Here is a 26,610-nt window from a genome sequence, read left to right on the forward strand (position 1 = left end):
ATACTGACAAACAGGGAGTGGGCGGGGCCATGTGGCTCTGATTGACAGGGGCCGGGTCCTATGGTAACCGAGGGGGCGGGGCTTACGGAGCTGCATGTAACTTTGATTGACATGATGCCGGTCCTATGGAAACTGGAGGGTGGGGCTTGTGGGGCCTCTTGTGCTTCTGATTGGCAGGAGCCGGTTCCCACGGTAACCAGGTGGGCGGGGCTGTAGGTCCGGGCAGTGCAGCTCGAGGATGGCGGCTGGTTTGTGGCGGAAAACGGTGAGAGGAGCCGGGGCCCGGGACCGTGTGTGGGGCCGGGGGTCGGGGGTAGGGGGATCCCGTGTCCACCGTGCGGTATGGGGCGGGGTGGGCCGGGCCGGGCCGGGAGAAGCGGGCGGGCGACAGGCCTGGGTGCGTTTGCCCTTGAAGTTCACTGGACGCCGGGCCCGCACGTGCGCTGGGGCGGGCGGGAAGCCGCAGCCTCCTGATGGCGGGGCGGGGTGACCCGGCACCAGGCTCAGGCCCGTTATGAGGCGCTGATCCGTTAGGATGAGGGGAGAGGCGGGCCCCGGCCGGCCGGCCGGAGGATCGGGTGCGGCCCTGCTCACGGTTGCCCGGGTTCTCCCACGGTCCGGGGGCGGGGGATGAGCCGGGGCCGCGGGGGGCTGCCCGGCGGGCGGGGGATGAGCCGGGGTGGAGGTGACATTTCTCCTGTTTGTTTTCGCAGGTTTCCCGTGTTATAGGAGCGGTGAAGAGCCACAACCCAGTCTCCAGGACCCTGTCTGATGTTAGTATCTCAGGTGTTCCCCCCCCCCCCCCCCCCAAGGTCCCGGTGACCTTCTCGCACATCGCCCCTGTGTTGCTTTATGTTTATCGGGTGTGATTGTTTTTCTCATAACGGTGATATTTATTCACGGTCACATTCTAACATCTTAATATAAGAGGGCTGGAGTCTGCCATAACCACTCACTGGCACCCAGCTACCCCTTGAATGCTGCATAAAGACCAGACCCTTCCATGCCCTGCAGACCTGACTATATATTGTGAATGAAAATTTAGGCTGGCAAGTGTTTCAAGGTATTACAGCCTGTGTGACAACACGTACTGTGCAGGGTGTTTTTTTTTAAAAGAAATTTGTTCTTGGGCTATGGGTTTCAATGCCAAGGCTGGCATTTATTGCCCATCCCTAGTTGCCCTTGAGAAGGTGGTGGTGAGCCGCCTTCTGGAACCGCTGCAGTCCGTGTGGTGAAGGTTCTCCCACAGCGCTGTTAGGAAGGGAGTTCCAGGGTTTTGACCCAGCGACGATGAAGGAACTTGGAGAGAACTTAAGTTTCAGGAATGCATTCGGATGAAGTTTAATTTATAGATAGGTACAGAACAATTCCTGTGACCAATCTGAATTATTCCTTCGTGACCTCAAATGGTGACTTGAGTCGATTGTGCATTGGCGGTTAACTTCGGAAGCTTGCCATCATTTACATCAGATAAAGCCCTGGGGAGACAACATCTGGAGTATTGTGTCCATTTATGGTCACCGTACTTCCACAGGGATATTGTGTTATTGGAGAGGGTTGAGCGCAGGCTACAAGTTTAATGCTAAAATTAAAGGGCAAAAAGGAGATATAGTGGATTTTATTTAAGATTATGAAGGGGTTTGTTCAATTGGAAACAAGTTTTTCTACACTATAGAGAGTTCCGGAACTGGGGGGCATGTGCTCAAAATAAGGGAAACTAACCTAAACAGACAATTCAGCCAAAATTTATTTAGTAGAGGACGATAAACATGTGGAACAGGAAACTTGATGGGTTTTAAGAATTCACAAATTCCTGGCATCTGAGGATTTATAGTTAATATTTAATAAATGAGATCTGAAGGAAAGAAATGCTGTGCTAGATAGATCAATAGTGTCTCTGGAATATAGTACTGTTACTGTATTATCAAGCACTGGTCTTTCATTGGTGGCAGTGGGTTCTGCTCCTCCCTTTATATTAGTTGATTCACTGCTGAGCTGTCACTAATCCTGCTGTGCTACTTAATCTGTCATCTGAAGCATTAGTGGTTCTGCTGTAAAACCATCTGTACGAGCAGAATGCTACTGCTGAGGGACGTGCTTACTGCATGTGCTACTTATTTAGCAGTGGTGAAACCTCAATAATGCAAACATTCTGTGCGTTTGACCAATGTAGGTGCCCTTTGCTTGTGTCGTTAATCGGGTAATCTGCACCTCGTTGTTGAATGTACTGCTTTCAGATCAGATTTGTTCACCAGTGTGAAGATGACTTTTCAAGGAAATACAATGTTTTTTTTTATTCATTCATGGGACGTGGGCGTCTCTGGTAAGGCCAGCATTTATTGCCCGTCCCTAATTATCCTTGAGAAGGTGGTGGTGAGCTGCCACCTTGAATTGCTGCAGCCCGTGTGGTGAAGGTTCTCCCACAGTGCTGTTAGGTAGGGAGTTCCAGGATTTTGACCCAGCGACGATGAAGGAACAGCGATATATTTCCAAGTCAGGATGATGTGTGACTTGGAGGGGAACGTGCAGGTGTTGTTCCCATGTGCCTGCTGCCCTTGTCCTTCTAGGTGGTAGAGGTCGCAGGTTTGGGAAGTGCTGTCGAAGAAGCCTTGGCGAGTTGCTGCAGTGCATCTTGTAGATGGTATGCGCTGCAGCCACGGTGTGCCGGTGATGGAGGGAGTGAATGTCTAAGGTGGTGGATGAGGTGCCAATCAAGCGGGCTGCTTTGTCCTGGATGGTGTTGAGCTTCTTGAGTGTAACCATAGAAAAGATACAGCACAGAGGGGGGCCATTCGGCCCATCGTGTCCGCGCCGGCTCGAAGAACAACCAGGTGCCCATTCTAATCCCACCTTCCAGCACCCGGTCCGTAGCCCTGTAGCTTACAGCACTTTAGGTGCAGGTCCAGGTACTTTTTAAAAGAGTTGAGGGTCCCTGCCTCTACCACCAATTCGGGCAGCGAATTCCATACACTCACCACCCTCTGGGTAAAAAGGCTTTTCCTCATGTCCCCTCTAATCCTTCTGCCAATCAGCTTAAATCTATGTCCTCTAGTTCTTGAACTCTGCTAGGGGAAACAGGTACTTCCTGTCTACTCTATCTAGGCCCCTCATAATTTTGTACACCTCAATCAAGTCACCCCTCAGCCTCCTCTGCTCCAAGGAAAGCAACCCCAGCCTATCCAATCTCTCCTCGTAGCTGCAATTTTCAAGCCCTGGCAACATTCTTGTAAATCTTCTCTGCACTCTCTCCAGAGCAATTACGTCCTTCCTGTAATGTGGTGACCAGAATTGCGCACAATACTCCAGTTGTGGCCTGACCAGCGTTTTATACAGTTCCATCATTACATCCCTGCTTTTGTATTCTATACCTCGGCTAATAACGGAGAGCATTCCGTATGCCTTCTTCACAACCTTATCTACCTGTACTGCCACCTTCAGGGACCTGTCCAAGGTCTCTCACTTGCTCTACCCATCTCAATATATTCCCGTTTACTGCGTATTCCCTTTTACTGTTTGCCCTCCTTAAGTGCATTACCTCACACTTCTCCTGGTTGAACGCCATTTGCCACTTTTCTGCCCACTCCACCAACCCATTGATATCTTCTTGGAGTCTACAGCTATCCTCTTCACTATCAACTACACGGCCAATTTTTGTGTCGTCTGCAAATTTGCCAATCATGCCCCCTATATTCAAGTCCAAATCATTAATATATACCACAAACAGCAAGGGACCCAACACTGAGCTCTGTGGCACACCACTGGAAACGGATTTCCATTCGCAAAGACATCCATTGACTTTTACCCTTTGTTTCTTGTTACTGAGCCAATTTTGGATCCAATTCGCCACATTTCCCTGTATCCCATGGGCTTTTACCATTGACCAGTCTGCCATGTGGGACCTTGTCAAATGCCTTTCTAAAATCCATGTAGACAACATCCACTGCAGTACCCTCATCAATCCTCCTTGTCACTTCCTCAAAGAATTCAATCAGATTTGTAAGGCATGATCTTCCCCGAACAAATCCACGCTGACTATCCCTGATTAAAACATGCATTTCCAAGTGACAGTTTATTATCTCTCAGTATTGATTCTAATAGTTTGCCCACCACCGAGATAAGACTGACCGGCCTATAATTGTTCGGCCTTTCCCTCGTACCCTTTTTAAACAATGGTACCACGTTTGCAGTCTTCCAGTCCTCCGGTACCTCCCCTGTATCTAGTGAGGATTGGAAAATGATCCTCAGAGCATCTGCTATTTCCTCCCTGGCTTCCTTCAATAGCCTAGGAAACAATCCATCTGGCCCTGGTGACTTATCAACTTTCAAGGATTCCAGTCCCTCTAGTACTTCCTCTCTCGTTATGTTTACCTTATCCAATATTTCTCACCTCTCTTTAACTACTACGTCCGGATCATCCCTTTTCTTTGTGAATACGGAGACAAAATATTCATTTAAAACCCTACCCACATCCTCTGCTTCTACGCACAAGTTACCCTTATCCCTGATAGGTCCCACCTTTTCCTTGGCTTTCCTCTTGTTCTTAAGGTACTGATAAAACATCTTTGGGTTTTCTTTAATCTTACTAGCTAATATTTTTTCATGCCCTCTCTTTGCTTTCCTTATTTCCTTTTTTATGTCATCCCTGTATTTTCTATACTCCTCTAGACTTTCTGCAGTATTTAGTTTTCTGTGACAGTCATAAGCTTTCTTTTTCTGCTTTATCTTGCCCCGTATACTTCCAGACAACCAGGGGACTCTAGATTTGGCAGTGCCACCCTTTTTCTTTGAGGAGACGTGTCTGCATTGTACCCGTAGAATTTCATTTTTTAGTGCCTCCTACTGGCTTGCCACTGATTTCTCCTCAAGTAGTTGTGTCCAGTCCACTTCTGCCAAATCACCTCTTAGTTCTGTAAAATTTGCCTTCCCCCAATTTAAAACATTTACTCCTGATTTAACTCTGTCCTTTTCCATAATAATGCTAAAACTAACTGAATTGTGGTCACGATCCCCAATGTGGTCACCCACTTGCCCATCTTCATTTCCCAGGACTAAATCTAGAGTTTCATCCCCTCTTGTTGGGCTTGTCACGTCGTGGCTAAAAAAGTTCTCCTGGACACTGATCAAGAATTCTGCGCCCTCTGTGCCCCTCACACTATTTGAATCCCAGTTGATGTTAGGGTAGTTGAAGTCCCCTACAATTATTGCCCTCTTATTTTTGCACTCAGAAATTTGCCTACATATTTGTTCTTTATTTCCCTTTCGCTATTCAGTCACACTCCTAGTAGTGTGACTGCCCCTTTTTTATTTCTTAGCTCAACCCATATGGCCTCGATTGATGATCCATTTAGCATATCATCCCTTCTCACAACTGTAATTGATTCTTTAACCAATAATGCTACCCCTTCTTTTTTTATCACCCACTCTATCCTGCCTAAAAACTCTATATCCAGAGACATTGAGCTGCCAATTATCCCCCTCTTTAAGCCAGGTTTCCGTTATAGCAATGATATCATGCTGCCATGCGTCTGTCTGTGCCCTTAGCTCATCTGCTTTGTATGTAATACTCCTTGTATTGAAGTATATACCCTTTAACCCTGTCAAATTCCTGTGCTGAACACTATTTAACCTTTGCTTCTTTTGCCTTTGAGTCGCTAACTACGTCACTAACTGCTTTTCTATTTCCCATTTCCTGGTCTGAATTCATCCTATCTGTACCTGCCCTTTGGTTCCCATCCCCCGCCATACTAGTTTAAACCCGCCCCAACAGAACTAACAAATGCCCCGCGAGGATATTGGTCCCAGTTCTGCTTGGGTGCAACCCATCCAGCTTGTACTGGTCCCGCCGCCTTGTTGGAACTGCACTCATCCAGGCAAGTGGAGAGTATTCCATCACGCTCCTGACTTGTGCCTTGTAGATGGTAGAAAGGCTTTGGGGAGTCAGGAGGTGAGTCACTCGCCGCAGAATACCCAACCTCTGACCTGCTCTTGTAGCCACAGTATTTATTTGGCTGGTCCAGTTTAGTCTCTGGCCGATGGTGACCCCCAGGATCTTGATGGTGGAGGATTCGGTGATGGCAATGCTGTTGAATATCATGGGGAGGTGGTTAGACTCTCTATTGTTGGAGATGGTCATTGCCTGGCACTTGTCTGGTGCGAATGTTACTTGCCACTTAACAGCCCAAGCCTGGATGTTGTCCAGGTCTTGCTGCATGCGGGCACGGATTGCTTCGTTATCTGAGGGATTGCAAATGGAACTGAACACTGTGCAGTCATTAGCGAACATCCCCATTTCTGACCTTAAGATGGAGGGAAGGTCACTGATGAAGCAGCTGAAGGTGGTTGGGCCTAGGACACTGCCCTGAGGAACTCCTGAAGCAATGTCCTGGGGCTGAGATGATTGGCCTCCAACAACTGCTACCATCTTCCTTTGTGCCAGGTATGACTCCAGCCACTGGAAAGTTTTCCCCCTGAATCCCATTGACTTCAATTTTACGAGGGTTCTTGGTGCCACACTCGGTCAAATGCTGCCTTGATGTCAAGGGCAGTCACTCTCGCCTCACCTCTGGAATTCAGCTCTTTTGTCCATGTTTGGACCAAGGCTGTAATGAGGTCTGGAGCCGAGTGGTCCTGGCAGAACCCAAACTGAGCATCGGTGAGCAGGTTATTGGTGAGTAAGTGCCGCTAGGAAGGTGTCGTTGACAGTGCTATCATCACTTTGCTGATAATTAACAATAGACTGATTAGCCGGATTGGATTTGTGCTGCTTTTTGTGGACAGGACATACCTGGGCAATTTTCCACATTGTCAGGTAGATGCCAGTGTTGTAACTGTACTGGAACAGTTTGGCTAGAGGCGCGGCTAGTTCTGGAGCACAAGTCTTCAGCAGTACAGCCGGGATGTTGTTGGGGCCCATTGCCTTTGTTGTATCCAGTGCACTCAGCCGTTTCTTGATATCACGTGGAGTGAATCGAATTGGCTGAAGACTGGCTTCTGTGATGGTGGGGATATTGGGAGGAGGCAGAGATGGATCATCCACTCTGCACTTCTGGCTGACGATGGTTGCAAATGCTTCAGCCTTGTCTTGCACTTGCATGCTGGGCACTGCCATCATTGGGGATGGGGATGTTCATGGAGCCGCCTCCCGTTGTTTAATTGTCCACCACCATTCACGACTGGGTGTGTCAGGACTGCAGAGCTTTGATCTGATCCGTTAGTTGTGGGATCACTTAGCTCTGTCTATAGCATGCTGTTTCCACTGTTTAGCATGCATGTGGTCCTGTGTTGTAGCTTCACCATATTGGCACCTCATTTTTAGGTACGCCTGGTGTGCCTTGGCATGCTCTTCCACACTCCTCATTGAGCCAGGATTGATCCCCAGGCTTGTTGGTAATGGTAGAGTGAGGGATATGCCGGGCCATGAGGTTACAGATTGTGCTGGAATACAATTCTGCTGCTGCTGATGGCCCACAGCGCCTCATGGATGCCCAGTTTTGAGCTGCTAGATCTGTTCTGAATCTATCCCAATTAGCACGGTGGTAGTGCCACACAACACGTTGGACGGTGTCCTCAGTGTGAAGGTTAGGCGATAGTAAAAGTGTTCACATAATGCAGGACTGATTCGGGGTTTTGGGTCTTGGCTACGATTGTGATTTCTATATCAAATTGTTCTGAGCAAAGGAATATAATGAAAATGTCTGATAATTGTAACATCCATTTGAAATCTCAACGCTGGTGTTGCAGTATTTGTTAGTCTGTATTCAGATGTATAATCGCATGGTCGTTGTTAGGAATACTATGTCAGCAAGCAACTTTGAATGATGGGTGATACTTTCTGCGTTAAATGGTTGTGAAATAATGGGATGTAGACAAGCCTAAAAAATATCAGTTTATATTGAAGAATATGAACAAGCCTAGTAACTGATCACTGCATACATTTAACAAAAAGCACAGCTGCTTTGCATGCTGTTGCCGGATGCTCTTAATGTCCCTCGTGTATTTCCATATATGGGCAAATAGAGATTGGAGCAGTTATCTGTAGCACTAAGTACTCAGTAACAGTGCCAAGAATTTCTTGACACTTAAACATATTCCTAAGTCTAGGTTGCAGTTCTAGATACCAGACTAGCTGGCACTTGTTTCTAAGCACCACTTATTTTACATGCATGTAGAAACTCTCCTGTTATAAACCGGATGGTTTCTATGGCAACTGGGCCAGCAGCTGGTATGGTAGAATCACAGTGCAAAGCAGTTATGTAACTATAACTGCAGATTTTATATTCTACTTTGAACAGAATGTATGGGATTCAGTGCTCGCAGAAACTTCTGTTAACCCTTTTATTTATCTTTTTGTTCAGGTACGGACTGTAACATTAATCCCAGGTGATGGCATTGGTCCAGAAATATCTGACGCTGTAGTGAAGATCTTTGCTGTCGCTGAAGTAAGTGCCTTTTAACTTCTTGCTAACAGGATGATTGTACAATATAGACATTGAATTCAAATACTTCATTTAATCAAACGATTTTTGTTTTAAGGTTATGGCTTTGGTGTTCTCTCCCTGAGCTCAGTGGGAAATTAACTCACTTTTCTCTAGTTGCTTTGCTTTATAAAATTAGGTGTAATTTTCCCTGTTGAATGCAATGGGGCTCTTGACAGAAAAGTGGCAGTTTTCGGAGCATGTTACTGTCTTGTGTTTTTACTTGTGGTTTCAAATTTTATTTTGACATCTGCAAAGGTGTCAGCCTTGTCTCAGTAGTAGCTCTCTCACCTCTGAGTCAGAAGGTTGTGGGTTCAAGTCCCACTCCAGAGGTTTAAGCACATAATCTAGGCTGACACTTCTGTGCGGTACTGAGGGAGTACTGCACTGTCGGAGGTGCCGTCTTTCGGGTGAGATGTTAAAAAGATTACATATTACTATTTGAAGAAGAGCTTGGGAGTTCTCCCAGTGCCCTGGCCAACATTTATCCCTCAATCATCATCACTAAAACAGATTATCTGGTCTTTTATCTCATTACTGTTTGTGGGACCTTGCTGTATGTAAATTGGCTGCACTGTTTCCTACATTACAACAGTGACTGCACTTCAAAAGTACTAAATTAGCTGTAAAGCGCTTTGGGACATCCTGAGGTGAAAGGCGCTGTATAAATGCAAGGCTTTCTTTATTAAAGTGCTACTCAATTTTTTCTAAATCAAAGGGTTAGTAAAGACTGTTAGTGTTGTCACTAGGAGTTCAGTAAATGCAGTGCACTTTTCAGCATGTGCGTGAATCACTTGTTAAAATAATAAAAATACGCCATTTGTTTAATTTTGATTCCAAATTAAATAATTTTAACTATCCACAAAAATACAATGCACACCACCAACCACCTTGTAATGAAGCAGCAGCGATCAATTAACTGCTTGGGGGAGCTTCCCAGAATGTCGATTCAATTGCGGGCAGTGCACGGCAGAGGGTCAGTCCGAGGGGGACAGAACTGACGGTTCCCTAAAATCCTCCATGTTGGAGCAGTATGTTCCAGAAGTTTCAGCTACCCAGCTGCAGGCTCCGTGCTGGCTGAGAGCCAAGGGCGCATGGCATCGGGGAGAGCATTAAGTGTCATACCTTCTTAAAAATACTACATATCGAGTTCATGTTCTAACAGTGGTTGAAGTAAAATATAAAGGCATCAACCCAGGAGACACAGTCTTTAGACACTTAAAGCAGTTTCCAATGTGTGTTTACTTTTGTTTTTAAACTAATGACAATCTATGCATAGCACTTTTTAAATCTTTCCAATACCTATATCGGTAATGTAACTGTATATAAATGTTTAGTACAATTCTGGGTATGAATTAGAGTATGCAATACATGAGGATTCTTTGTGCATGTCAGGTATTTTAGTTAGCAGCACCTCGTATCACGCAGCCAGCAGCATTGTTCAAGCTTCCCACCTCGGAGCAATAAAAACAGAAACTGCTGGAACTATACAGCAGGTCAGTCACATAGTTAAATGCAATTACATTGAGTCGACAGCACAGAAACAGGCCATTTGGCCCATCTGGCCTATACGTTTATGCTCCACTCGAGCTTCCTCCCACCTCTCCATCAGAGTCTGTAAAGAGAAAAGACAGGTTACGGTGCTTTGGGTGTGCCCTGAAAGGTCAGACACTCTACACACGCTGACTGACCTGCTGCATATTTTTCTGTTTTTAATTCCGATTTCCAGTAGTGTTCTTTTCCCCCCTCAGAAGAGCTATCCCCACAGCACCAGTATGACATTTCCAGTCTCCCTCCAGACACTCTTGTGTCTTTCCAATAGGGACTTAAATTTCAGATTGTTTTGTGTGCTTTTGCTCAAGTAACTTGATTGAATCTTTTCATGTTGATTCTACACAGCATCTTATAGCCAACAGGGAGGAGACGCTTGCATTTAATTAGCCTGGACTGCATTCAAACCCTACGGTACCACCCACTCTCCCATAATATACGATTTATATCTTGTACTTGGGCAGATCCTTATCTTGAGTTAATGGGATAGTGATAATTCTGTGGCTCCTCAACATATTCTTTCTACAAGTTGGTAAATTAAGTTAGTGTAAATTTGAATAGGAACTACATTAATAAAGGGAATTGAATGCACAATGAAACTTTACAATGCGAGCAACTCATTAATTGTTACGGCACCTCCATTATTAAATTTTTAATTGGTTGGAGAGATCATTACATAGCACCAGTAAGGTATTCAGTGTTGTAACTCCTGTAGCAGTTATTAGCTGGTTTTGTCTTGTTCAAGCTGTTTTTAAGGTGACAGTTGGCTTCATTCACCATAAGCACTTGGGGCAATGAAGAACAATTAAAGTTGTAGCTGCAAGATTAAATAGAGGACGAAAGCAACTATGTTCTCACAATCTCCTTGCCTTTTGAAGGTTCCCATTCGTTGGGAGGAGAGGACCGTTACGGCCATTCAAGCATCGAGTGGAAAATGGATCATCCCCCCAGAGGCTAAAGAATCCATGGATGCAAATAAGATTGGATTGAAAGGTGCATAATTGGTGCTGGAGTTAGAACATGCTCGGTGATTGATGTTTGTATTGTGTAGCTGTTTAGAATACTTTGGTTTTACAGGCACGGCTGTTGGTGGGGTGAGGCAGGAGAAGGTCCTGCTTGTCTTGTCTCTGCTCTCTGAAGAAGGTGATTAGCTCCTAGGCCAGTGCCTATACCACCTTCAGCCAGCTGCTGGAAGATACATGAGCCATCTCTCCTCCCTCCCCCAATGCAGAAACTCCTCACTCTTGTTCAACACTTGCCAATTTTTTCCCCACCACCCACAGTGCAGGTGAGAATAGCAGATGGGCATACTGGAGGGGTAAACCTGCGCTCTACCAGTCTGGGCTGTACATTGCTGCTCGAGCATGCCCCTCCTGTCTTTGCTTTATGTTGGTCTCTTCGTGTACTGTGGCTTGCCACCCACATAAATACCTCAGTACAATGCCCACATTTATATTCAAACTGTGGTGCAGTTTTGTATTAAAAATACTAGATCGGGTTTGTCAAGTTACTGTATATGGCAGATTAAGAATTTAATAGCTTCAAATTATGTGTCGGATGGATGAGTGACTTAGTTTAGAATATTACAGCCCTAAGCTTCAGACTTTAGTGCCTTGCCATAACCACAACTTGCTGGAATAAAAACTTTTTTTTTATCCACCAGCAATATCAAATTGGTTTGAATTACATTGCAGCTTTTAGTTCTTAAAATCAACATGATTTAGGAACTGGAAAAGAATTTCTGACAGAAGTGACTTGTACTTTTCCCCCATCCCAGCACGTTCCTTGTCCCAGCATGCTCACCCTGGGGTCTTCTGTTAGTGAGATAAGTGGGCACTGATTGGTGCCGTGTGCTGCCTTAAAATGGCTGGTTAGAAACCACCTGGTGGCACATTCCACTGTGACATCCTGAATTCTCAATGCATTTTTCGTTAATCTGTTCCCAGGTTGCCTTTAACAAGCAGTTTTAAACATGAGCTAAAAGGTAGCTGAGACAAATGAGTGTGTGGATTTGTCTCTTACATTTTAGAATTCTGTGATGAGACTGCAATTTCTTCTTGACGTTGCAGTGAGCAACGATACAAATATGACTCGCTGACAAATGTTTAATGGATAGTTCTAAACTTTCAGGGCCATTGAAGACTCCTATTGCAGCAGGACATCCTTCGATGAACTTACTACTTCGCAAAACCTTTGACCTTTATGCAAATGTGCGTCCCTGTATATCTATCGAAGGTTTTAAGACTCCATATAGTGGTGTGAATCTTGTTACAATTAGAGAAAACACAGAAGGAGAGTACAGTGGCATAGAACATGTGGTGAGTTATTGATTGGTGAAATATTGTGAATTTATTATTTTTATTTGTTCTTGCGCTGCTGGCAAGGCCGTATTTATTGCCCTGAGAAAGTGGTGTTGGGCCTTCTCCTTGAATCGCTGCAGTCCGTGTGGTGAATGTGCTCCCACAGCGGTCTTAGGGAGGGTATTCCAGGATATTGACTCAGCGATGGTGAAGGAACAGCCGACATATGTCCAAGTCAGGATGGTGTGTGACTTGGAGGGGAACTTGAATGTAATGATGATCCCATGGCATTGCTGCTCTAGTCATTCTAGGTGGTAAAGATCACAGGAGAGGGAGATATTGGACATGTTACTTTGGTGAGTTGTGCAGTGCATTCTGTAGATCGTACATACTGCAGCCACACTGTGCTGGTGGTGGAGGGGATGGATTTTGAGACTAGTGGCTGGGGCACCAACTAACTGAGCTAGTCTGTCCTGGATGGTGTCAAACTTCTTGACTGTTGTGGCTGCACCATCCAAGTGAGTGGTGAGTATTCCATCAAACTCCTGACGAGCCTTGTAGATGGTGGAGAGGCTTTGAGGGGTCAGGAGGTGAGCCACTCGTCACAGAGCACCCAGCTTCTATCCTGCTTTCGTAGCCACCGTGTTAATGTGGCTAGTCCAGTTCAGCTGTTCATTAGTGACCCCACCTTTCCTTTCCCTACCGAGATGGTGATGATGATGCTGTTGGTCATGGGGAGATGACACGGAAGTATCTCTCGGAGAGCAGAAGGGATGCTAATGAGCTATGGACAAGAGCTGCCCAGAAGCATGCAGACTGACACGGTTCTCTGCAAGCAGTGAGGAGATACTTTCCACTGTTGAGGCACCAGATGGACCTTTCCTCTCAGTAAATGGGATAAGATGACTGCAGGATATGTCAGTTGGAATAAATAAAACACAGGTGACTGGTTCTTAGAGCCCCAGCAATCTGGAGCCTCTCTCTCACTCACACCACCTCTTGCTCAAAACCTACATAAGGATAACAATCCAAATCAATTTAAGATGGACCTGCTGCCATGCCATTCCTAGTTTGACTTGCCTGAGATTATCCTAATATTCACTTGCAATGTGGTTCTACAAGTTCTGTATGAACAACTTGTGATGTGAGGTAATTGTATAAATTTCAAATGGTAATTTTATAAAGTTAGCATAAAATCCAATCTCATGTTGCACTGCAACATTCAGGCCCACAGACAAAATCTTGCATAAGTAGCACCACAAAATAAAACTTGTGAGTTATGATCTGAATCCTACAGTAAAGCCTGAATTCCCAAGTGTTCCAGATGCTGTCACTTATTCCATTCGTAACGAAGCTCAAATTATTGTCAGTTATAGAGGTACTTTCACGGGTGTCAAAGACTGTCTGCTTGTGGTGCCTGTATGGACTTGATTTTTTTTTACACACCGTTGACTTGAATCTCAATTGATTATCATCAGAGCAATCTCCTGTACGTGTGATCTATCGAAGGATTAATTGATTGTAGTGTGCACTAAATGAATTGATTGTAGTGTGCATTAAATGTGCTGCCGATGTGGCAACAATAAGGGCTATAATGTGACAACCAGCCTTCCACTCCATGTAGCATGTCCAAGGCAATAGGCGAGGAACCCACCCTGAGCTCTCTGCGAGGAGGTGCCACTGGGAGGTGCTGGAGTATTGCATGGGGAGCACCTGGTCTCTGCTGCCACCTCCCTTTAATGATATGCTCCAGATCATGGAGTTTTTGACCATATCTCCCAGCCTGAGACCGTCCGTTGGAGGGTGGAGGCTTCAGTGGTTATTGCTCTGCTACCAACGCTATTTATAATCCCCTTTGTAAAGTTGTTTCTGACTAAAGAAAGAATTCTCCAGGATAAGTTCATTCTTTCCCCTCTGGTCTATTTCCCTTAATTAGATTCCAGAGTGTGCTTTTCAAATACTTTTTTTTCGTTCATGGGATGTGGGCATCGCTGGCGAGGCCGGCATTTATTGCCCATCCCTAATTGCCCTTGAGAAGGTGGTGGTGAGCCGCCTTCTTGAACCGCTGCAGTCCGTGTGGTGAAGGTTCTCCCACAGTGCTGTTAGGAAGGGAGCTCCAGGATTTTGACCCAGCGACGATGAAGGAACGGCGATATATTTCCAAGTCGGGATGGTGTGTGACTTGGAGGGGACCATTTAGGTGGTGTTGTTCCCATGTGCCTGCTGCTATTGTCCTTCTAGGTGGTAGAGGTCGCGGGTTTGGGAGGTGCTGTCGAAGAAGCCTTGGCGAGTTGCTGCAGTGCATCCTGTGGATGGTACACACTGCAGCCACTGTGCGCCGGTGGTGAAGGGAGTGAATGTTTAGGGTGGTGGATGGGGTGCCAATCAAGCGGGCTGCTTTATCTTGGATGGTGTCGAGCTTCTTGAGTGTTGTTGGAGCTGCACTCATCCAGGCAAGTGGAGAGTATTCCATCACACTCCTGACTTGTACCTTGTAGATGGTGGAAAGGCTTTGGGAAGTCAGGAGGTGAGTCTCTCACTGCAGAATACCCAGCCTCTGACCTGCTCTTGTAGCCACAGTATTTATATGGCTGGTCCAGTAAAGTTTCTGGTCAATGGTGACCCCCAAGATGTTGATGGTGGGGGATTCGGCGATGATAATGCCGTTGAATGTCATGGGGAGGTGGTTAGACTCTCTCTTGTTGGAGATGGTCATTGCCTGGCACTTGTCTGGCGCGAATGTTACTAGCCACTTATCAGCCCAAGCCTGGATGTTGTCCAGGTCTTGCTGCATGCGGGCTCGGACTGCTTCATTATTTGAGGGGTTGCGAATGGAACTGCACACTGTGCAATCATCAGCGAACATCCCTATTTCTGACCTTATGATGGAGGGAAGGTCATTGATGAAGCAGCTGAAGATGGTTGGGCCTAGGACACTGCCCTGAGGAACTCTTGCAGCAATGTCCTGGGGCTGAGATGATTGGCCTCCAACAACCACTACCATCTTCCTTTGTGCTAGGTATGACTCCAGCCACTGGAGAGTTTTCTCCCTGATTCCCATTGACTTCAATTTTACTCTGGCTCCTTGGTGCCTCACTCGGTCAAATGCTGCCTTGATGTCAAAGGCAGTCACTCTCACCTCACCTCTGGAATTCAGCTCTTTTGTCCGTGTTTGGACCAAGACTATAATGAGATCTGGAGCAGAGTGGTCCTGGCAGAACCCAAACTGAGCGTTGGTGAGTAAGTGCAGCTTGATAGCACTGTCGACGACACCTTCCATCACTTTGATGATTGAGAGTAGGCTGATGGGGTGGTAATTGGCCAGATTGGATTTGTCCTGCTCACCATAAAGTGGCAGATAGTGCAGCTAATTTGGAGCACCAGCCGTCTCCTGGTTATTGGGCTTTGCTGTGTCACTGGGAAAGTGTCGAGTGAAGGTTCAGATGCTTGGCCAGAAAGAGGGAAAATGGGCAAGTCACCTTGGTGTGTTCCGTCTCAGAGCATCATTGGTGAAGTCGCGAGAGCAGATCAGCTCTCTAACGACCTGGTTACTGGTGTGAAGGGCAAAGGGGATCAAGTTGAGGAAAGAAGTTCGTGAGTTTTGCCCTAGCCTGAAGTTTTTAAAGTGTAAGCTGACTGACCTCCCTGGCAGAGCCGCCATCTTTGCTGTGTTTCCAACTGCAGGGCAGAGTAACAAGTTTTCACCTAGCGTCACCTCCCAGTATCCACCACTCCTGGTTACCCTCACTGGAGTACTGCAGAGAGTATTGGATGCTGAGTGTTGATTAATGGTTGTCATATTTCGTACTGCATAACGGTAACTCCTTGGATAGCTCAGTGGGTAAATGAAGTGCGTCGTATCTTCCGAAACCATATAGAGAAGGTTTGATCTCTGGTCAGTGCTGAGTTAGCTGATCTCGGCAAGAGAGGCTGTTGAGGAAGCACAATTGGCCTCGGTACTCTGCAGGCTAGGGAGAGGGAACACTGTTGATCCGTATCTAGAAACTGTTCCCAGTGGCAGGAAGGTCAGTAACCAGAGGATACAAATTTGGGATAATTGGCAAAAAGCCATGGGGGAAGTGAGCAATTTTTTAAACGCAGCGAGTTGTTATGATCTGGAATGCACTGCCTGAAAGGGCGGTGAAAGCAGATTCAATAGTAACTTTCAAAAGTGAATTGGATAAATACTTGAAAAGGAAATATTTGCAGGGCGACGGGGGAAAAAAGCTGGCGAGTGGGACTAATTAGGTAGATCTTTCAATGTGCTGGCACAAGCACGATGGGCCGAATGGCCTCCTGTGCTGCGTGATTCTATGAATCCCCTGCTGGAAAGTATGTGCATGGATGATTGGGTGCAGACAGGATCGTGCTCAGGTGTGGTGCCCCCTACAGTTGAATAGCTTGTTTTTGGGTGAATATTTGCTAAGTCCTGTTGTAGGGACTTGGACATAGTTTCAGCGTTTTATGTGGGTGTAGTTCTGTTGTTGCTACTGCAGGCGCAGCTTTCTTTTCCTGAAATGAATTGTCCGTCACTTTTTAATTGGACAGTGTTGCCCTATTAACGTGCGTGCTTTGTAAGGTTTGACTGACTCTCTGTGCCCATATTGCAGATTGTTGACGGGGTGGTGCAGAGTATTAAGCTGATCACAGAGGACGCCAGCAGGCGCATCGCAGAGTTTGCGTTTGAGTATTCAAGGAACAATCAGAGGAGCACTGTGACAGCTGTACACAAAGCCAACATCATGTACGTGGAATTGGAGCACACTATTTCACTGACAATGGGGAGCTTCTTGTAAATCTCCTGTATTTAGTCCTCTTCAAAAGTTGCTACTTCTGAAAGCACAGCTGACCATGTCTTGTATAAAAGTGGATGGGGGGGGGGGGGGCGGGGTGATGTGCTCACCTGAGTTGAGGCGGATGAGAAGAGCTAAGGAGCCTGTTCCACAGGATTTCATTCGTAACGTTCATCAGTGTGGCCTGAATTCTGTGGGTGGGGCAGTAACCCGATTGGACTTTTAAAAAGAAGTGGGAACCTGACAGAAGGGAACATGTTCCAGGACTTGAGAGGAAGAGAAGCTTTGAGATGGGGGCAGGGGTCAGGGTGGGCTTGAGGAAGGCAGCGATGGTGGTTTTGAAGTTGCTGCGTGACAGAATGATGTCGGCAAGCAAGGGGTAGAGAGGTGATGGGCATTCAGAAGCTGGGATGGGAGGGGACCTAGAGAGCAAGTGGTGGGCTTCGTAGACAAGATTAATGATGTGAAGACAAGGGTGGGTGTGGAGAGAAACCACAAAGAAAGGTAAGGTGGTTTGCGGACAGTCAGTGGAGGTAACAGCTGAAATAGAGATGGCTTCAATTTTAGGTTCAGCAAGGAACTCCTGGATGCTTTATTCTTGAGTTAGGGATAAGGATGGATGGTGAGGTGGGAAGGGGACCTCATGAGGAAGTATTTAGTAGCAGAGAAAAGGAGTTTGGAATAGGTTCTGCTTTCCAGGCTGATCTTGAATTAATCGTTCTTCCATTCAATGAGATTGTGATCTGTATCCTAACTCCATTTACCCGCCTTGGCTCCGTATTCTTTACTACCCTTGGCTAACAAAAATCTGTCGATCTCAGATTTAATATTATGAATTGAGCTAGCATCTACTGCTTTTTGTGGGAGAGGGTTCCACACTTCTACCACCCTTTGCTTTAAAAAGTGTTTCCTAACTTCTCTCCTGAATGGCCAGGCTCTGATTTTAAGGTTATGTCCCCTTGTCCTAGACCAGTGGAAAAAGTTTCTCACTATCTACCCTATCAATTCCTTTCAAAATCCTAAAAACGTCAATCAAATCATCCCTTAAACTTCTACATTCCAGGGGATACAAGCCTAGTTTATGTAATCTGTCCTCATAATCTAATCCTGGTAACATTCTGGTGAATCTGCGCTGCACTCCTTCCAAGGCTGATATATCCTTTCTGAGGTGCGGTGCCCAGAACTGTGCACAAATGTGGTCCAACCAGGGCTTTGAATAGCTGTAGCAAAATGTCCTCCCCCTTATATTTTAGCCCTCTAGATATAAAGGCCAACACTCCATTAGCCTTTTTGATTTATTTTTTTGTACGTGGATTGTTTATTTTCTGACCACATTTGTAGGACTATTTTGAAGTATGTGAAGTTTGATGTTACAGTTTTTGTGTTTGTTTAAAAGCTCTCCTGTTTGGTTTCTCATTTCGAGCAGGGAACCGATGAATGTGAGTGGTCTATTGTCGTGTTGAGTCACTCGGCATCAGCATTGCGTGAATATGTGTGGAGCTGCACTCTCACACCGTTAAAACTATGCACAGCTTTTGCAAATGGTCTCGGTGTTCAGCTGCGTGGGTGTCTGAAACTATGAGCAGGAAGTGAAGCTCATTAGTTCTGTTGCTAACCTGGTGCTTCAATACTGTCAACATGTGTTTCAGGCGAATGTCGGATGGGCTTTTCCTGAGGAAATGCAGGGAAGTAGCAGAAAATTGTAAAGATATCAAGTTTACAGAAATGTACTTGGATACAGTCTGTCTCAACGTAAGTGTCAGGACTGAGAAATTGTCTATTTTATAGCTTGTCAGTTTTTTTAAAAATGAAAGCCACATTGCAGGATATGGTCGTTTAAAATGTTCCAAGAAAATCTGTTCCTTTCACCAGATGGTGCAGGACCCGTCACAGTTTGATGTCCTTGTGATGCCGAACCTCTATGGCGATATCTTAAGGTTGGTAATCCCGGGGGGCAGAAGCCTAGATGCTGTCTTTCTGCGATGTGTATGCACACTCCTCCCGTCACGCTCGGGGGGGGAGTTCCTGGCCTCGGCTCCACACCTCGTAGCCGGCTGCCTGTGATTGGGGTATTGGATATGTCCTGCCCTTCCCTGCTGTAGTTTGCTGTGGCTGTACTGTGCCATGTCCACATTCCATCAGCGTGTACTATCGTTTTCAATTTTGTTCAATGAAAAAAATATAGCAGGCAAGAAAGACATAACCAAATATTTTTTTTAAGTTTTGAAACAGGCTAGGCAAAAACCATTCACACTGCATTAACAAATAGCTGGTTTAAAATAAAGACTTGCAATTATATAGCGCCTTTCACGACTCAGGACGTCCCAAAGAGCTTAACAGCCAATGAAGTACTTTTGAAGTGTAGTCACTGTTGTAATGTAGGAAATGTGGCAGCAAATTTGTGCACAGCAAGATCCCACAAACAGTAATATGATGACCAGATAATTTGTTTTAATGATGTTGGTTGAGGGACAAATATTGGCCAGGACACCGGGGAGAACTCCACTGCTCTTCTTCGAAATAGTGCTGTGGGATCTTTTACGTTCACCTGAGAGGGCAGATGGGGCCTCAGTTTATCCGAAAGACGGCATCTCTGACACTGCAGCACTCCCCTGTACTTCACTGAAGTGTCAGCCTGGATTTTTGTGCTCAAGTCTCTGGAGTAGGACTTGAACCCACGACCTTCTGGTGAGCGTGCAACCCACTGAGCCACAGCTGACACCTTCACTTCACAGAAATATTAAGTTTTGAGCTCACTTTTGCTTTTATGTTAAGGTACAAACCAATAGAGAATTGTACTAAACTTCAGTTCACTGTTTACAGTGAGCAATCAACTGGTGATAAATGTGTGCTTGTAATTCCCTAGTGATCCTGTTCTGATTGATCTGTTAGTTGCTGCGCTCTGAGGCCCTGTGTGAAGTTCCTGGGCTCTGCTGCTTTCTTAAATGTTATTTTCTTTGTGTTTCAGTGATCTGTGTGCAGGTTTGATTGGAGGACTGGGAGTTACACCAAGTGGGAACATTGGAGCAAATGGAGTTGCGATCTTTGAGTCTGTAAGATGAGTTGTATTTCGCAGCAAAATTAAAATTAGCTGTAATAATTGCTTTTATGCAATAGTACATTTTGAATTAATGAAATGTGCTTGAGGGTTATCCTGTAAATCTCAGGTGGAACTCTGAACCCACCTGTACTTCCAAGTTGAGGTCATTTTAATTGGCCCACCGTACCCCAGGTGTGGGCTGCCCCACGGCAGGGGCTGACACCTGGATAACGATGAGAATCCAATTGCTGCTGCAGGCCTGAGGGGCTTTAGGGCCTCCTGGCTACCGTCCACAAACCGCAGCCAAAGGTCCTTCAGCGCTGGGTCTTCCTACTGGTCTTTGGCGGGGGGGGGGGTGGAGGGGGGAGTGGTGAAGGGGCGACGATACTTCCCATTTTGGCTCTGTGACCTTGCTGCTGGCCCCACTCAGCTCCTCTGATCTCTGGACGGCTGGGAGCAAGGGCTGAGGCCCACTAATTGTGGGCGATGCTCACTCAGGTCTCTGCCGGACGAAGACACAGGAAGATAAGGTGAGAGACACAGAGCTGTCACTGCCTCTCTTGTGCCTCCCCCGCCACTGTTTACTCTGCTTTACAAACCCTCATCTGTGCCTTTGTTACCTCCAGACTCTCCTATTCCAATGCTCTCCTGGCTGGCTGGCCGGCCGGCCGGCCTCCCTTCCTCCACCCTCCATAAACTTGAGCACATCTAAAACTCTGCTGTCCATATCCTAACTCACACCAAGTTCCGTTCACCCATCACCCCTGTGCTCACTGACCTACATTGGTTCCCAGACTGGCAACGCCTCAATTTTTAAAATTCTCATCCTCGTGTTGCGATCCCTCCATGGACTCGCCTCTCCCTATCTCTGTAACCTCATACAACCCTCCGAGATCTCTTCGCTCCTCCAATTCTTGTCTCTTGCGCATCACTGATTTTCATCGCTCCATCCGTACCTTCAGCGGTCTAGGCCCTAACCTCTGGAATTCCCTCCCTAAACCTCTCCGCCTCTGCCTGTACCCTACCTGGCACTGCCGTTACCCATCAGGAGAGCTGTGCTCAGCCTCGTGTAAAGATCAGCTTGTGGCTTTAATTAACGTGTCTAAAGTTTTTTCCACAGACTAAAGGAAACTTATCTAAAGTTATTTATGTAAATACTACAGCAGAATTCCAGTGTAGTTTGCTAATTGCCTTGTGCTCTTTCCCCCTGCTCATCAGGTTCATGGTACAGCACCAGACATTGCTGGGATGGATATGGCAAATCCCACAGCCCTCCTGTTAAGTGCTGTTATGATGTTACGACACATAGAACTCCATGGTCATGCTAACAGAATAGAGACTGCCTGCTTCGAAACAATTAAGGATGGAAAGGTAGGCACTGCAATAGTAGCTTTTGGAAATGTATTGGAGTTTCAGGAGTTTCTGATGCTGTCTCAACAGCTGAACATCTCAGAGACTTGATTTACACCCCAGTGGTTGCAGTTCACCGCTAAATCATCAAATCTGCCAGCCACACTTGAGTTTGGCACTTCAATGCTTCCAGTGCGGTACTGAGGGAGTGCTGCACTGCCGGAGGTGGCATCTTTCAAAAGAGACCTTAGATCGAGGCCCAGTCTGCCCTCTTAGGTGGACGTAAAGATCCCATGGCACTGTTTGAAGGAAAAGTGGGGGAGTTCTCAACCAACATCACTAAAACAGATTATCCGGTCGTTATCATATTGCTGTTTGTGGGACCTTGCTGTGTGCAAATTGGCTGCTGTGTTTCCTGCATTACAACAGTGACTTAGTGTTAGTAATTGTCAATCAGACCACAGGATAACTGGTGTAAGAAAATCCCACATTGCAGTAGGGGATACTCTCCAGAGGTTTGATCTAAAGCACGTTACTGGGAGCTTGAACGTGTTGTCACCTCCAAAATCCATGCCCATCTTTCCTGCAGTTCCATGTTTGAACCTCTTCAATCAGGTTTCCGCCCCTGCCACTGAAACTCCCCTAATCAAAGTCACAAATGGCATCTTATGTAACTGTGACCATGGTGAACTATCCCTCCTCATCCTTCTCGACCTGTCTGCAGCCTTTAACATTGTTGACCATGCCATCCTCCAACGCCTCTCCTCTGTTGTCCAGCTAAGTGGGACTCCGCTTGCTTGGTTCCGCTCTTATTGATCCAGTCGTAGCCAGAGAATCTCCTGCAATGGTTTCTCTTCCTGCCCCCGCACCGTTACCTCTGGAGACCCCCAAGGATCTATCCTTGGCCTCCTCCTATTTCTCATCTACATGCTGCCCCCTGGCAACATATCCGAAGACATGACGTCAGATTCCACATGTACGCTGATGACACTCAGTTTTACCACACCACCACCTCTCTCCACTGCCTCTGTGTTGTCAGACTGCTTGTCTGACATCCAGTCCTGGGTGAGCTGAAATTTGCTCCAATTAAACATTGTGAAGACCAAAACCCCCGCCACAAACTGTTCCCTCGCCACCAATTGCACCCCCTCCCTGACCACTTCTCAGGCTAAACCAGATTGTTCACAACCTTGCCGTCTATTTACCCTGAGTTCCGATGAAGCACCCTGGGGCATTTTACTACATTAAAGATGCTGTATAGATGCAAATTGTTTTCCATGTTAAAGCCTGCAGAATTATAGCTTTGGTTAACTGCCCAGAAATTATTTTCCTTTGTAGGATCTTGTGGTTAACCAGAGTAACTACCTCAGTGGATTGCAGTCTTTGATTAAAGTAGTCTGTCATCAACTGATGTGCTGTTCTCCTTACCAAATCCAGTTTAGCAGTTTCCCATTGAAAGTAAGGTCTGATGGTAATTTTACAGTTTAGTGAATACTTTCCAGTGTGGGATGGCGGATATTGTGCGTTGCCAACAATAACATCAGGCCCCAATGATCCTTCTCCTTTAATAAACAACAACAACTTGCAATTATATAGTGCCTTTAACGTAGTAAAACATCCCAAGGAGCTTCACGGAGCGATTATCAAACAAAATTTGACACCGAGCCACATAAGAAGATATTAGGACAGGTGACCAAAGAGGTAGATTTTAGGAGCATCTTAAAGGAGGAGGGAGAGGTTTAGGGAGGGAATTCCAGAGCTTAGGGCCTAGGTAACTGAAGACACAGCCACCAATGGTGATGCGATTAAAATTGGGGATGTGCAAGTGGCAAGAATTGGAAGAGCGCAGAGATCCCGGGAGATTGTAGGGCTGGAGGATGTTACAGAGATAGGGAGGGGCGAGGCTGTGGAGGAATTTGAAAACAAGGATGAGAATTTTAAAATCGAGGCATTCCTGGACCGGGAGCCAATGTAGATCAGCGAGCACAGGGCTGATGGGGACTTGGTGCGAGGTAGGATATGGGCAGCAGAGTTTTGGATGAGCTCAAGTTTGGGAGTATGCAAGATGGGAGGCCGGCCAGGAGAGCATTGGAATAGTCCAGTCTAGAGGTAACAAAGGCATGGATGAGGGTTTCAGCAGCAGATGAGCTGAGGCAGGGGCAGAGACAGGTGATGTTACGGAGGTGGAAGTAGGCAATCTTGGTGATGGAGCGGATATGTGGTCGGAAGTTCATTTCAGGGATCAAATAGGACGCCAAGGTTGCGAACTGTCTGGTTCAGCCTCAGGCAGTGGCCAGGGAGAGGGATGGAGTTGGTGGCTAGATTAACGGAGTTCATGGCGGGGACTAAAGATAATGGCTTCGGTCTTCCCAATATTTAGTTGGAGGAAATTTTCGGACAAGCAGCTTGACAATTGAGAGACAGTAGCTGGGGTTGAGCGAGGTGGCGGTGAGGTAGAGCTGGGTGTCATCAGCATATATGTGGAAAGTGACATTGTTTTTGGATGATGTTGCTGAGGGGCAGCATGTATGAGAGCTAGGAGGGGGCCAAGGACAGATCCTTGGACTCTAGAGGTTATGGTGCGGGAGCAGGAAGAGACGCCATTGCAGGTGATTCTCTGGCTACGACTGGATAGATAGGAATGATGTTTGAAACTCGAGATAAGCACTACGCATTTTTTCCTTGATATATTCAAATCAACTTTTGAAATATTAGGACTCCATTATAATTAACAGCGAAATGGCAGCGAAAGAATGGAGTTGGTTGTTGGATCCTAACTGATATTTTTATAGTGGGTCCTCACTCCCTTTGTGAGCACAGTCCCACCCAGCTGGACGATGGAGGAGAGGTGTTGGAGGAGGATGGTGCGGTTTACCATATCAAAGGCTGCAGACAGGTCGAGAAGGATGAGGAGGGATAGTTTACCACGGTCACAGTCACATAGGATGTCATTTGTGACTTTGATAAGGGCCGTTACTGTGGCAGGGGCGGAAACCTGATTGGAGGGATTCAAACATGGAATTGCGGGAAAGATGGGCACGGATTTGGGAGGTGATATGCTGAAGAAGTTCAATCTCTCCCATTCTGGTAACTGAACCGTATTTATTTATTTACCTTTCACAGGTACGGACCAAAGATCTTGGCGGCAATTCTAAATGCTCGGAGTTCACTGATGAAATCTGCCGCAGAGTGAGGGATCAAGATTGAGTCACCATCCTGTTTGCTATCTGACTCGTATCACATTGGTTTTCCTGCAAAACCAACTCCTGCATAAAGAATCAATCCATAACCCTCGTGTAAAAAATTGCTGTAAATTGTCATTTAAAATATCCTACTACTTTGCATCATATCAGCATTTACTTTTGATTGAAATCTATAATATGTTGTCTTTGGCATTCCAATTTGTTCTCTATTTATTGATATTGTGAGTGTTTTTGTCCAGACCCAGAGAGGATTGTCTTTTTTTATAGAAAGTTGCTAGAAAGATTGGGCATTAGATTTCATTGTTTACTTTCATTCCATTTGATTAAAACTGATTTCAAAATGGCTTCTTGCATTTTGCTAACTCCTTGAAACGCTGTTTAATTTTCTTTATTTTAAAGAATTAAAGCTGCTTCCACTGTGCAGCTGTTGCTATTGATAAAGGGAGTGAGGACCCACTATAAAAATATCAGTTAGGATCCAACAACCAACTCCATTCTTTCGCTGCCATTTCGCTGTTAATTATAATGGAGTCCTAATATTTCAAAAGTTGATTTGAATATATCAAGGAAAAAATGCGTAGTGCTTATCTCGAGTTTCAAACATCATGAAATAAATTGCCTCTTGCCAATCTCTGAAGTGCAATCGTGGTAATGTGGGCAAAGTATTAGTGTGGTCCCAATCTCTGAGGTCAATTAGGAAATCAGCTTAACCTCTAATCTCCCTCTGTACAGTTACCATAGACTGGCACGGCAGCTTTGGGGAAATGGGGTGTGGGGGAACACAGCACCATCTGGGAGGGTGGGACACTAATGGGCTGCAGTGTGGGTATGTCGCTACTGCTGATGATTCCTCCAGGGAGAGACTTTTTTTTTAGCACATCTGGATTGATGGAAATGTCCTGAACTGCGGCGAGCCATCCCATCAGTCAGTGACAATGAATGTGGCAATTCCCCAGAGCTTAGCAAAGTTTTTAATCAGCTGATTTAATGCCAAGTCGATGCATATATCTCTTGATCACTCCTCTTTCACTTGTCTTGCCCAAATTCCCAAGAAACAATCCTTCAGCTGCTCGCCCTCCAGGGCAGATCAGTATCCAGCAACAGAAGGAGGCCATTCAGCCCCTCAAGCTTCGTCCACCATTCAATTAGATCATGGCTGATCTGCATCTTAACTCCGTCTACCCACCTTGGTTCCGTAGCCGTTAATACCTTTGCCTAACAAAAATCTATTGATCTCAGTTTTGAGATTTTAAACTGACCCTCAGTCTCAACAGCTTTTTGGGGAAGAGAGTTACAGAACTCCCCTACGTTTTGTGTGAAGAAGTGCTTTCTGATGCCATCTCTGAATAGCCTAGCTCTAATTTTATGATTATGCCCCCTTGTTCTGCACCCTCTCACCAGAGGAAATAGTTTCTATCTACCCTATTGTGAGAATATGGTTTGAAACAAGCACTGACAATATTAGCTTGCAGAGCGCCAAGTATCTTAGCAAGAGGGCGGATGTTAAGGGGGGGGGGGTGAAATTCAGCATCTCTGAGAAAGATAAGTTACAGAAACCCAAAAGGCCATTGAAAGAATGCTGAAAAACAACCAAAGGTCATGAGACAGTCTGTACCAGATAGTTACTAAGAAACGACGTACCAAGACCTGATAACAGTGAAAGGCTAAATAAAACAGTAGATGTCGCTGAAGCCATTCGAGGCTGATGTGGAACAAACTGTTACTGCAGCAGGGATAAGATAACTGCGCTAACATAACACGGCCATCTTTGGTTGTTTTTGACACATTCAGCACAGTGGGATGTTTCACAACCAGGAGATAAGGACAGAGATGCTTATGTGCAGAACAACACAGCCGAATAGTATAAAGATAGGACATGCTCCCTCCCAAAAGTTAGAG

At 45.9% G+C, this 26,610-nt stretch overlaps 1 protein-coding gene across 1 annotated transcript; it reads left to right on the top strand.

Annotated features, from left to right (window-relative positions):
• The first annotated feature begins 201 nt into the window (after window positions 1-201).
• Window positions 202-25,054, top strand: idh3a (isocitrate dehydrogenase (NAD(+)) 3 catalytic subunit alpha). Its single transcript, XM_067973328.1, has 11 exons — window positions 202-265; window positions 714-773; window positions 8,355-8,438; window positions 10,904-11,018; window positions 12,156-12,343; window positions 16,936-17,069; window positions 18,768-18,870; window positions 18,991-19,055; window positions 20,087-20,171; window positions 21,377-21,529; window positions 24,632-25,054. The coding sequence occupies exons 1-11, from the start codon at window positions 239-241 to the stop codon at window positions 24,713-24,715; spliced, it is 1,098 nt and encodes a 365-aa protein (XP_067829429.1). The 5' UTR covers window positions 202-238; the 3' UTR covers window positions 24,716-25,054.
• Window positions 25,055-26,610: the final 1,556 nt, after the last annotated feature.

This window comes from Heptranchias perlo, chromosome 38 (assembly GCF_035084215.1).
Source record: "Heptranchias perlo isolate sHepPer1 chromosome 38, sHepPer1.hap1, whole genome shotgun sequence".
Lineage (NCBI taxonomy): Eukaryota > Metazoa > Chordata > Chondrichthyes > Hexanchiformes > Hexanchidae > Heptranchias > Heptranchias perlo.

Excerpts from the sequence above, each read along its gene's own strand:
- idh3a (XM_067973328.1), top strand. The coding sequence starts at position 239 with ATGGCGGCTGGTTTGTGGCGGAAAACG. Across the intron at positions 11,019-12,155 it reads AAATAAGATTGGATTGAAAG|GGCCATTGAAGACTCCTATT; the intron begins GTGCATAATTGG and ends CTAAACTTTCAG. Across the intron at positions 12,344-16,935 it reads ACAGTGGCATAGAACATGTG|ATTGTTGACGGGGTGGTGCA; the intron begins GTGAGTTATTGA and ends CCCATATTGCAG.